Source organism: Pristiophorus japonicus, chromosome 6 (assembly GCF_044704955.1).
Source record: "Pristiophorus japonicus isolate sPriJap1 chromosome 6, sPriJap1.hap1, whole genome shotgun sequence".
NCBI classification, from domain to species: domain Eukaryota; kingdom Metazoa; phylum Chordata; class Chondrichthyes; family Pristiophoridae; genus Pristiophorus; species Pristiophorus japonicus.
The window spans coordinates 47,611,280-47,624,861 of NC_091982.1; the positions used below are offsets into that span (position 1 = coordinate 47,611,280).

The 13,582-nt window shown below is 44.2% G+C and overlaps 1 protein-coding gene across 6 annotated transcripts in view; it reads left to right on the top strand.

Moving 5' to 3' along the window:
- LOC139265648 (septin-6) overlaps positions 1-13,582 on the top strand; it is a 100,200-nt gene that overhangs the window by 70,197 nt on the left and 16,421 nt on the right. For all 6 annotated transcript variants that reach the window (XM_070882829.1, XM_070882825.1, XM_070882826.1 and 3 more), the window contains 3 exons: positions 3,441-3,602; positions 11,762-11,858; positions 13,209-13,377. In XM_070882829.1, the coding sequence (XP_070738930.1) occupies positions 3,441-3,602; positions 11,762-11,858; positions 13,209-13,377 (428 nt within the window). The remainder of the gene's footprint in view (positions 1-3,440; positions 3,603-11,761; positions 11,859-13,208; positions 13,378-13,582) is intronic.

Sequence of the window (13,582 nt, forward strand, 5' to 3'; positions counted from 1 at the left end):
GGCCATTCGGCCCAACCAGTCCATGCTGGCATTTATGCTCCACTCAAGCCTCCTCCCATCTTTCCTCATCTAAATCTTTCAGCATAACCCTCTTTTCCCTTCTCCTTCATATGCTTATCTAGCCTCCCCTTAAATACATCTATACTATTTGCTTCAACCACTCCCTGTGCTAGCGAGTCCAACATTCTCACCACTCTCTGGGTAAAGAAGTTTCTTCTGAATTTCCTATTGGATTTCTTGGTGACTATCTTGTATTGATAACCTCTAGTTATGCTCTTCCTCACAAGTGGAAACACACTTTCTGTAGCTACTCTATCAAAACCTTTCATAATTTTGAAGACCTCTATTAAGTCACCCCTCAGCTTGCTTTTTTTAAAGAGAAAAGAGATCCAGCCTGTTCATCCTTTCCTGATAGCCATACCCTTGCATTTCTGGTATCATCCTTGTAAATCTTCTCTGCACCCTCTCCAGTGCCTCTGTATCCTTTTTATAATAGGCTGACCAGAGCAGTGCGCCGTACTCTTAAGTGTGATCTAACCGAGGTTCGATACAGGTTTAGCATAACTTTTCAATTCTATACCTCTAGAAATGAATACCAGTGCTTGGTTTGCTTTTTTAAGGCCTTGCTAACCCATGTCGCTACTTTTAGTGATTTGTGTATTTGTCCTCCGAGATCCCTTTGTTCCTCTACTCCAATCATAAATTACCTCTCTATTCTTCCTACCAAAATGAAATACCTCACATTTATTTGTGTTGAACTTTATTTGCCAATTATATGCCCATTCTGCAAGTTTATTCATGCCCTCCTGTAATTTGTTGCAGTCCTCAGTATTGACTATCCCCCAATTTGGTGTCATCCACAAATTTAGAATCTCTCGCTCATTTTATTTAATCCGCCTACTAGTGCTCATTAACTGTGAGTTATCAGAGCTGAAGCTCCAAGGGCTAACTCTTCAGAGTATCATTCACAGATGTTCGTGGCATGCATAGACAGGCCAGTCGGTCCAAGTGCTCTGTGCCAGTGTTTATACTTCACACTGGCCTAATTCATTCAACTCTATCAGCATATCCTTCTATTCCTTTCTCCCTCATGTAATTGTGTATCTTCCCCTTGTATGTATCTGTAAAATTCGCCGTAACCATTCCATATGTAGCAAGTTCCACATTCTCACCACTCTCTGAATAAAGAAATTTCTCTTGAATTCCCTATTGAATTTATTAGTGACTATCTTACATTTATAATCTCTAGCTTTGGACTCCCCCACAAGTGGAAACATCTTCTCTACATCTACCCTATCGAACCTCTTCATAATATCAAAGACCTCTATCAGATCACTCCTCAGCAGTCTCTTTTCCAGTCTAAAGAGCCCCGGCCTGTTCGCTCTTTCCCGATAGGTATAACCTCGGTCCCTCTTAGCTCGGGGCTGTATCTGCAGACAGTGGCTCTCCTCCTCACGCTTCAGTTATTTGTTGCCCTTCATCTCCCAGAACTAGATCGGACAATGCATCTTGCTGGACCAGAAACGCACAGATCTAGGAAGCAGTATTCGGATGTGTTCCCCACTTTGCCCTGTTGTTCTTGCATATCTCTCTGAACTGTGTGGAACTCCCCCTTCATCTCAGTTCCCCGGTTCGGTGGCTTGTAATGCAGATGAAGAATTATGCCATTTCCCTACCTATTTAGTAACTCTCGCCGTATAGATTCTGTATTAGCACAACCCATTGGAGACCCTCATGTGACCCTGTGGTGATGGAATCTTTTTCTACCATGGCTGCCCCACCCACCTTTCCTTTCTCCTTTAGTCTCTCCTGAACATTTTGCAGCCAGGAGCGTTCAGCTCCCAGTCTGCTGTTGTATCACACCCCCATAGCAACTTGTGCCTCCATCTTTTATTTGCAGTTTTATTTGCAATACTGTGTACGCATTTGCTTACGTACAGCTCAAAACTTTTTAAGAAAGGAAGGTGAGAGAAAACGGGTAATTATAGACCGACTAGCCTGACATCAGTAGTGGGGAAAATGTTGGGATCAATCATTAAGGATGAAATAGTGCATTTGGAAAGCAGTGATAGGATTGGTCCAAGTCAGCATGGATTTATGAAGGGGAAATCATGCTTGACAAATCTTGAATTTTTTGAGGATGTAACTAGTAGAATGGACCAGGGAGAACCAGTGGATGTGGTGTATTTGGACTTTCAAAAGGCTTTTGGCAAGGTCCTACACAAGAGATTGGTGTGCAAAATCCAAGCACATGGTATTGGGGGTAATGTACTGACGTGGACAGAGAACTGGTTGGCAGACAGTAAGCAGAGAGTCGGGATAAACGGGTCCTTTTCAGAATAGTGGGCAGTGACTAGTGGGGTGCCGCAGGGTTCATTGCTGGAATCCCAGCTCTTTACAATATACATTAATGATTTTAGATGAAGGAATTGAGTGTAATATCTCCAAGTTTGCAGATGACACTAAGCTGGGTGGCAGTGTGAGCTGTGAGGAGAACGCTAAGAGGCTGCAGGGTGACTTGGACAGGTTAGGTGAGTGGGCAAACGCATGGCAGATGCAGTATAATGTGGATAAATGTGAGGTTATCCACTTTGATGGCCATATCATGAAGGCAGAATATTATCTGTGGCAGCAGATTAGGAAAAGGAGAGGGGCAACGAGACTTGGGTGTGATGGTACATCAGTCATTGAAAGTTAGCATGCAGATACAGCAGACGGTGATGAAGGCAAATGGTATTGTTGGCCTTCATAGCTAGGGGATTTGAGTATAGGAGCAGGGAGGTCTTGCTGCAATTGTACAGGGCCTTAGTGAGGCTTCACCTGGAATATTGTGTTCAGTTTTGGTCTCCTAATCTGAGGAAGGATGTTCTTGCTATTGAAGGTTCACCAGATTGATTCCCGGGATGGCAGGACTGACATATGAGGAGAGACTGGATCGACTGGGCCTGTATTCACTGGAGTTTCGAAGGATGAGAGAGGATCTGATAAAAACATATTAAATTCTGACGGGACTGGACAGGTTAGATGTGGGAAGAATGGTCCCACTATTGGGGAAGTCCAGAACCAGCGGGAAAAAGTCTTAAGGATAAATAAATGGTAAGCCATTTAGGACTGAGATGAGGAGAAACTTCTTCACTCAGTTGTTAACCTGTGGAATTACCTGTCGCAGAGAGTTGTTGATGCCAGTTCATTGGATATATTCAAGAGGAAGTTAGATATGGCCCTTACGGCTAAAGGGATCAAGGGGTATGGAGAGAAAGCAGGAAAGGGGTACTGAGGTGAATGATCAGCCATGATCTTATTGAATGGTGGTGCAGGCTCGAAGGTCCAAATGGCCTACTCCTGCACCTATTTTCTATGTTTCTAAAACTCCCTCGGACTATGTAAACCTACACTCTGCATAAAACATTTGAACCCCGTCCTTTCTGATCATCCTGCAGGTCAACATCATCCCAATCATTGCCAAAGCAGATTCCATCTCCAAGAATGAACTCCAGAAATTCAAGATCAAGATAATGAGCGAATTGGTCAGCAACGGAGTGCAGATCTATCAGTTCCCAACCGATGATGAGACTGTGGCAGAGATCAACGGAACAATGAATGTGAGTTTGCCAACTTTTTTTTGTTTTGTTCAACTTCAGACTGAACCAGAAATTATGGTCTGGTTATCAATGCACTGTGCTCTGGGTGCAAGTTAACAACTAACTACCAGACACACACACACACACACACACACACACATACACACACATACACACACATACACACACATACACACACATACACACACATACACACACATACACACACACACACTGTCTGGTTCAAGAGAAGGATATGGGCAGAATATAAAGGTGGCATTGCATTGCAAGGATCATATAAACTGGCACCTGTCCAAACCAGTGTTTTGTATGTTGCTTGGCAAATCATAGTACAAATTTGGCAGACTAACTGGGGGGGAGGGGAAAGATTGAGTGGCTAATATATTATGCGAGAAGCTATTTTTGTCCGAGATCAGAAATGAGGCAAGCGGTTCATTTAGCTTCCATTTTTGTTTAATTTATTCTTTGGATGCAAGAGATTGTGACGAGGCTGGATTTATGATGCATTCCTAGTTGCTAGGGAACATCAGATTGTCAGCCATATAGCGTGGGGCTGGGATTGCATGTGAGCCAAACCGGTCTGGCAGGTTCCCCTCCCTGATGGACAGTGAGCCAGTTAGATTTTCGTGACAAAAGCGAAATGCTGCGGATGCTGGAACTCTGAACTTAAAACAGAAAATGCTGGAAATACTCAGCAGATCAGGCACTGTCTGGAGAGCGAAACAGAGTTAACGTTTCAGGTTGATGATGAATGGTCACAGACCTGAAAAGTTAACTCTGTTTTTCTCTCCACAGACGCTACCTGACCTGAGTATTTCCAGCATTTTCTAGATTTTTGTCACAATTGATGGTCATTTTCTTTCTGGTCCCAGACCTCAAATTGCCAAATATATCGATTTTAAATGTCACCTCTTGATGGGATTTGAACTCTCGACCTCTGGGTTGCTTGGCTAAGTTGATACCATAACTATTACATTACTGTCCTCCTTAATCCATGGAGTTGTTCAATAAAGTCCACTAGATTCACTACTTCACAATACAGAAGTTACAGTAAGTTCCATATGCTGGGTGGATACTGTGGCTGATGGAAATATTAATCGCTGCTCTTTATTTTTTTTATTCTTTTAAAAGAGCTTATTTTTAAAGAGTTGCAGAAATCTCTGATCAATTTACCCTGAGTTTTTATAGTTCAGGTAAACAGTTCAAGGCATCGATCTAAGAATGGGGTTAGGCCGAACAGCCCATTGAGCTGTTAATTGTTGCTCCGCCATTTTTGCAAGCCATTACAGCGCTTGCTCCCTATCTGTCATTTGATCAGCTCCGTATCGGTGACCTGCTGTGGAAGTGTGTCTCACGTTCTTGACACTTTGTGAAGAGTTCTTCCCTGATGCACAGTTCTTTCATTCAGAATATAACTATTCACGTGGTTTCTACGTCAGGCTAAAATCTAGCCGATCATGATCACAGACTATCTGAAATGCACGGCCTGAAAGGGTGATGGAGGCAGACTCTATCACAGCTTTCAAAAGGGAGTTGGATAAGTACCTGAAAGAATACATTTGCAGGGCTATGGGGAAAGGGCGGGGAAGTGGGACTAGCTGAAGTGCACTTGCAGAGAGCTGGCACGGGCTCGACTGGCCGAATGGCCTTCTGGGCTGTGACCATTCTATGATTCTATAAGTTTAGCCCTGCCATTTTATAATGGATGCAATGTAACAGAATTTGTTGAGCGGTTTTGATGGGGAACTTGCTGTGCTACATTGACATTTCTACAGGAAATTCACTTTTGTTTACGTTGTCTATGTAGACCCGATTCTTTTTGTGAACTTCCTGAACAGAATGACACTGTTGCAATATTTAAACTGACAGAGCATCATAACGTGGGGCACTGTTGTGGACATAACGGCATATGGCAACACTGAAATAGGTTGTTTTTGCCAACAAAGGGTAGAAATGACCATTGGCGATTATTAGTGGGCAAACGCTTATTGTGAGGCACCTCTGTCTGCTGTTTGAACAGAGCCAGTAACCAGTCATCCACACGCAGTATTCAGCTGCTAAAATCGGCATCTGCAATTGCTAGGGTCAGGTGTGCCATTCTGCAGACGGAACATCCAGTGAAGTGGCATGAACTTTGCGTCCTTCCACAACGCACCAGGGATAAAAGTGACCATGTGGGTGCAGTAAAAACCACGGTCGCTCTTGAGTGACCTCTGGAGCAAAAATAAAAAGTGGCGCCAAAGATACAGAGAACCCGAGAGCAAAGGTTCAGCAGTTTTCTAGATATTGTGAATGTATGTTGCAGAGACCATATTCTGCGGTCAATACGGGCTTTGCTCCTTTCTGCTATCACAGTACATGTGCATGTGGCGATGGGGAGAATACCGTTTGCAGCTTGTGTACCTCTGGCTGATTCCCGCTCCCGCTCTCTCCCATCAGAATCTGCTTTGCGGTTGTGGTCACAGTCCTACATTTTTAATGTTTTGCCATCTTCAAAATGTTGTCTGCCGAACAGCATTCTTGATGCATGTTGTGATTATTCAGAGAGGACATGCAGCTTGCAAAAGCTCGAATAAAGAAGCCCAAATCTGCTGCCATTTTATTTCCCCTCTTGCATCTGCTGTGTTTACTTTGAGTGAGTTGAGAAGCACTGACATTCCACTGGAGCATGAGCGAAACAAGGTCGTTGTCTTGTCCCTGCAGGGCCTGCAACCCCAGTTGTCGCTGCAAATTCAGTCATTGAGCCCTCGACTGGCTTTGTGTTGATGTGGGTGAACTCTACTCATGTGCATGGGTCAATATATTCTTCACAGCACCATATCGTAATGTTAGAATGAACACTCCACAAACATGGATACCGTGGCTGCAGGACAAGTCACTGTCTCACTTTAAAGCTCCCTTTAATTTCGAACAGTGTAAATTAACTGTGTGCCGGGACCTCAAGTGCTGCTTTATTAAGTTTGTTGTGTTCTGCTCATGATGTTGCAGTGCTTCTATCTGTGGAAACACTAGTACGGTATCTCTACTTTGTGATTATTCCATTCTGATAGTTCCCCCATGCTTAATAATAACAAATCTTTGAAGCAGGCTGGACAAGGTGAGAAGGCTGTTTTTTTTAAAGCATACGGGATCCTGGGCTTTATAAATGGAGACACAGAGTACAAAAGTAAGGAAGTTATGATGAACCTTTATAAATCAGTGGTTTGGCCTCTGCTTGAGTACGGTGTCCAATTCTGGCCAGCACACTTTAGGAATGATGTCAAGGTGCCGAGGTAATTCAGCAGAATGGTTCCAGGGACAAGGGACTTCGGTTATGTGGAGAGACTAGAGAAACATAGAAACACAGAAAATAGGTGCAGGAGTAGTCCATTCGGCCCTTCAAGCCTGCATCACTGTTCAGTAAGATCATGGCTGATCATTCACTTCAGTACCCCTTTCCTGCTTTCTCTCCATACCCCTTGATCCCTTTAGCCGTAAGGGCCATATCTAACTCCCTCTTGAATATATCCAATGAACTGGCATCAACAACTCTCTGCGGCAGGGAATTCCACAAGTTAACAACACTCTGTGAAGAAGTTTCTCCTCATCTGAGTCCTAAATGGCCTACCCCTTAGCCTAAGATTGTGTCCCCTGGTTCTGGACTTCCCCATCATCGGGAACATTCTTCCCGCATCTAATCTGTCCCGTCCCGTCAGAATCTTGTAAGTTTCTATGAGATCCCCTCTCATCCTTCTAAACTCCAGTGTATAAGGGCCCAGTTGATCCAGTCTCTCCTCATATGTCAGTCCCGCTATCCCGGGAATCAGTCTGGTGAACCTTCACTGCACTCCGTGCTGGGGTTGTTCTCCTTAGAACAGAGAAGGTTAGTGGGAGATTTGATAGAGGTGTTTGAAATCATGAGAGGTCGAGACAGAGTAGATAGAGAAACTTTTCCCATTGGCAGATGGATCGAGAACCAGAGGACATAGATTTAAGGTAATTGACAAAAATGCCAAGGGGGATATGAGAATTTTTTTTACTCAACAGGTTATGATTCGGGATGCTCTGCCTGAAGGGGTGGTGGAAGCAAACTGAAAGGGACAAATCCCTACTACAACAACAACTTATATTTATATAGCGGTTTAACATAGTGAAACGTCCCAAGGTACTTCACAGGAGTATTATGAGATTTAAAAATTTGACACCGAGCCGCATAAGTAGAAATTAGCGCAGGTGACCAAAAGGTTGGTCAGAGATATATGTTTTAAGGAGCGTCTTGAAGGAGGAGTAGAGAGGTGGAGAGGTTTAGGGAGGGAGTTCCAGAGCCTGGGGTCTAGGCAACAGAAGGCACAGCCACCAATGGTTGAGCGATTATAATCAGGGATGCTCAAGAGGGCAGAATTAGAGGAGCGCCAATGTCTTGGGTGGTTGTGGGGCTGTAGGACATTACAGAGATAGGGAGGGGGCGAGGCCGTAGAGGGATTTGAAAATAAGGATGAGAATTTTGAAATCGAGGCGTTGCTTAACCAGAAGTCAATGTAGGTCACCGAGCACAGGGGTGATGGGTGAGCGGGGCTTAGTGCGAATTAGGATACGGGCAGCTGAGTTTTAGATCATCTCTAGTTTATGTTGGGTAGAATGTGGGAGGCCAGCCAGGAGTGCGTTGGAATAGTCAAGTTTAGAGGTAACAAAGTCATGGATGAGGGCTTTAGCAGCGGTGAGCTGAGGCAAGGGCGGAGACGGGCAATGATACGGAATTGGAAATAGGCGGTCTTGGTTATGCTGCGGATATATGGTCGATAGCTCATTTTAGGGTAAAATATGACACCAAGGTTGCGAATAGTTTGGTTAAGCCTCAGACAGAAGTTGGGGAGAGGGATGGAGTCAGTGGCAAGCGAACAGAGTTTGTGGTGGGGACCGAGAACAATGGCTTCGGTATTCCCAATATTCAATTGGGGAACATTTCTGCTCATCCACAACCAGATGGTTTCCATCCCAGGATTGTAAAGGAAGTAGGTGAGCACATTACAGATGCCCTACCTGTAATCTTTCAAAGTTCTCTTGATTCCGGAACAGTTCCTTTTAGCTTGGAAAATTACACCTGTCACTCCACTATTTAAGAATGACAAGTGAGGGAAACCAGGGATTTATAGACCAGTTAACCTAACGTCTGTTGTTGGGATATTAATGGAGTCTATAATTAAGGATAGGATGACTGTACACCTCTCAACTGTTTAGGTGATCAGAGAGAGCCAACATTTGTGAAAGGTAGATCCTGTCGGATGAACCTGGATTACATTTTTTGAAGCGGTTACTAAAATAGTGGACAGGGTGATGTCTTTGGATGTTATTTATATGGACTGCCAAAAGAGACTGTTAACGAAGGCTGAAAGAATTGAAGGCCATTTATTGACCTGGTTAAGAAATTGGCTGAGTGGCAAGTGACAGAGAGTAGGGATAATGGGCAAGTACTCTAATTGGAAGGATGTGACTAGTGGTGTCCTGTAGGAATCTGTGTTGGGGCCTCAACTATTCACAGTATTTATTAAGGAATTAGATGATGGCATAGAAAACCACATATCCACATTTGCCGATGACACAAAGATAGGCGGCAGTGCAGATGAAAGTATAAAATTACAAAGGGATATCGATGGATCAAGTGAATGAGCAAAAGTGTGGCAAATGGCTTTCAATGTAGGCAAATCCACTTAGGACCTAAAAATGCTAGAACAGGGTACCTTTTTAAATGGTAAAAAGCTTAAAACAGCGGTGGTCCAAAGAGACTTGGGGGTCCAGGTATATAGATCATTTAAAATGTCATGAACAGATAGAGAAAATAATCAAAAAGGCTAATGGAATGCTGGCCTTTACATCTAGAAGACTAGAATACAAGGGGGGAGAAGTTATGCTGCAGCTATACAAAGCCCTGGTTAGACCACACCTGGAGCACTGTGAGCAGTTCTGGGCAGGATATATTGGTCTTGGAGGGAGTGCAGCAAAGGTTTACCAAAATGATACCCGGATTTCAAGGGTTAAATTACGAGGAGAGATTACACAAACTAGGGTTGTATTCCCTGGAATTTAGACGGTTGAAAGGTCATTGATCAAAGTTTTCAAAATATTAAGGGAATAGATAGGCTAGATAGAGAGAAACAATTTCTGTTGGTTGGGGATTCTAGGACTAGGGGGCATAGCCTGAAAATTGGAGCCAGACCTTTTCAGGAGTGAAATTAAGAAACGCTTCTACACACACCCTGGTAGAAGTTTGGAACTTTCTTCCACAAGTCGCAATTGATGCTAGATCAATTGTTAATTTTAAATCTGAGATTGATAGATTTTTGTTCACCAAAAGTATTAAGGAATATGGGGAAAAGGCGGATATATGGAGTTAGGTCACAGATCAGCCATGATCTCACTGAACGGCCTACTCCCGGGCCCTAGAAATAATGGATGCATTGATAATTTTCCAGCAGTCTATTGATCAGTTCCTATGGACTGGAGGATAGCTAATGTAACAACACTTTTTTTTAAAAAGGAGGGAGAGAGAAAACGGGGAATTATAGACCGGTTAGCCTGACATCAGTAGTGGGGAAAATGTTGGAATCAATCATTAAGGATGAAATAGCAGCGCATTTGGAAAGCAGTGATAGGATTGGTCCAAGTCAGCATGGATTTATGAAAGGGAAATCATGCTTGACAAATCTTGAATTTTTTGAGGATGTAACTAGTAGAGTGGACAAGGGAGAACCAGTGGATCTGGTGTATTTGGACTTTCAAAAGGCTTTTGACAAGGTCCCACACAAGAGATTGGTGTGCAAAATCAAAGCACATGGTATTGGGGGTAATGTACTGACGTGGATAGAGAACTGGTTGGCAGACAGGAAGCAGAGAGTCGGGATAAACTGGTCCTTTTCAGAATGGCGGGCAGTGACTAATGGAGTGCCGCAGGGCTCAGTGCTGGGACCCCAGCTCTTTACAATATATATTAATGATTTAGATGGTGAAATTGAGTGTAATAAAGTTTGCAGATGACACTAAACTGGGTGGCGGTGTGAGCTGTGAGGAGGACGCTAAGAGGCTGCAGGGTGACTTGGACAGGTTAGGCGAGTGGGCAAATACATGGCAGATGCAGTATAATGTGGATAAATGTGAGGTTATCCACTTTGGGGGCAAAAACACAAAGGCAGAATATTATCTGAATGGTGGCAGATTAGGAAAAGGGGAGGTGCAACGAGACCTGGGTGTCATGGTTCATCAGTCACTGAAAGTGGGCATGCAGGTACAGCAGGCGGTGAAGGCAAATGGTATGTTGGCCTTCATAGCTAGGGGATTTGAATACAGGAGCAGGGAGGTCTTACTGCAATTGTACAGGGCCTTGGTGAGGCCTCACCTGGAATATTGTGTTCAGTTTTGGTCTCTTAATCTGAGGAAGGACGTTCTTGCTATTGAGGGAGTGTAGCGAAGGTTCACCAGACTGATTCCAGGGATGGCTGAACTTTCATATGAGGAGAGACTGGATCAATTGGGCCTTTGTTCACTGGAGTTTAGAAGAATGAGAGGTGATCTCATAGAAATTTATAAGATTCTGACGGGACTGGACAGGTTAGATGCGGGAAGAATGTTCCCGATGTTGGGGAAGTCCAGAACCAGGGGACACAGTCTTAGGATAAGGGGTAGGCCATTTAGGACTGAGATGAAGAGAAACTTCTTCACTGAGTTAATCTATGGAATTCCCTGCTGCAGAGAGTTGTTGATGCCAGTTCATTGGATATATTCAAGAGGGAGTTAGATATGGCCCTTACAGCTAAGGGGATCAAGAGGTATGGAGAGAAAGCAGGAAAGGGGTACTGAGAGAATGATCAGCCATGATCTTATTGAATGGCGGTGCAGGTTCGAAGGGCTGAATGGCCTACTCCTGCACCTATTTTCTATGTTTCCATGTTCCTAAATCGTAACTTTCAAAAGGGAATTGAATATAAACGAAAAAGGAAATATTTGGAGGGCGATGGGGAAAGAGCTGATTGGATAGCTCTTTTTTCAAACAGCCGGCACAGGCACGATGAGCCGAATGGCCTCTCTCTGTGCTCTGTGGTTTAAGATTAAAGCCAATAGGTTCTGTATTGGAAATGATTTTATCAGTGCAGTTAACATATTCACTTTTACTGATTTATGTTTTTCAGGCACACTTGCCTTTTGCGGTAGTTGGAAGCACAGAGGAAATAAAGATTGGGAACAAGATGATGAAGGCACGCCAGTACCCCTGGGGCACTGTGCAAGGTAAGCTGAGTTTATTGGGTAAAGCCAAGTGATGATACAAGTCTTCACTAGCCACTGCCACCACTACCATTGGTTGCGATTGATTGATTCAGATTTTTCACTGCCAGACGGTAATATATGCTGATGGCTTCCTCTAAATATCTAGCATGATGCAGTGCAATCAAAATCACCGTACAAAAAAAAATCTTTGCACCTGCTTTTTTTTTTGTTCTACCCCCACCTCTGATATTTTCCTGCATATTGGCCACAAGGCATCGCATGGTCAGAGGGTGCACTGTTTTATAATAATGTGACTGGGAAGCTATTGCAGAACACAAGTGTGACTCTTGTAGAAAGTGCATACCCTGCACAAGACTTTCAATGTGCTCTAGATCCAGCCACGTCACCCATGCTAACGTTGTGAATGTTACTTGAATAGTTATTTATCTAGCTGCAGTACGCATCATGAAGCCACTCCGCAGGTTGATTTTACAGTGACTGAAACTTCCCTGTACCTGGTGATGTTCTTTGTCAAACACCACAAACGGGTCACCGAGGGTTCCATTTCCTGTCACCTGCCTAGCGCCACTTGAGGTGTTCAGTTGGTTATCAGCTATCTTTGTGTTCGATAATAGTCTATTATCATTGGGCAGTCAGCTGATCTCTGAGAGAAATCCTAACTCCGTCCAATTTCTATAGCATTCACCAAATCTATTGCTAGGAGAGCACCAGGAAGTGGTGTACTTTTATGGGAATTGGATAAGTACCTGAAGGGAAAAAATTTGCAGGGAGACGGGGAAAGGGCGGGGGAGTGTGACTAGCTGAGGAGCTCTTGCATAGAGCCTGCACGGGCTCAACGGGCCAAATGGCCACCTGCTGTGCTGAAACCATTCTGTGATTCTATGTGGCAAGGGCTAAGGTAAAAGTTCCCATCAGGCACGGCCTGACACAATTGTCGTCTGTCTACAGTTTCAAGCCTGTTCACCCAATGTGTCAGTCAGTACTTCCACTAATGCCGATTTAACTTGAGCATTGATTTCCGCTCCCCTTTCCTTTAATTTACCCCTCATTCTGGCACTATCGGCCTTCAGCTAAAAGTGCAGGCCATTGGCTGCACTCCTTAAACACGGGGATACAATTGAGCGACACTGCAAAGGAGCATCTCTGGGTATTAATACCACCCCCAGCCCCAATACCCCCTCCCCAGTGAACGTGGGGCGATACAGCAATGGCCAAATGGAGCAAACCTGAATGAGTAAATAGGCGGCATCTGCGTGGTCGCTATTTAGCTTTGCTCCGTGGAGAAAATGCATCTAATGTAACGTGTGGGTTTTTTTTACAACAACCCTACCGCACTAAATTGCATTGCAGTGGAGAACGAAAACCATTGCGACTTTGTGAAACTGCGAGAGATGCTAATCCGAGTCAACATGGAGGACCTTCGGGAGCAGACACACGCCCGTCACTACGAGCTGTACCGACGCTGCAAGCTGGAGGAGATGGGATTCAAGGACACGGACCCTGATAACAAACCCTTCAGGTATAGTGCTACGGGCATGGTCGTGATATTGGAGTTTCTGTAATGCTCTCCGCTCTATCAAGACTGCATGTAGTTTCCCCGGCGCACCCCCGCCCCGCCCCTATCTCCTCCTAGAAAGGTAAAGGTTAGGATTAGCACCTTAACCCCGCAATGCTGTAAAGGTTTACTGTTCTCTATTTAATGCATGAATAATTTGGCAGACTTG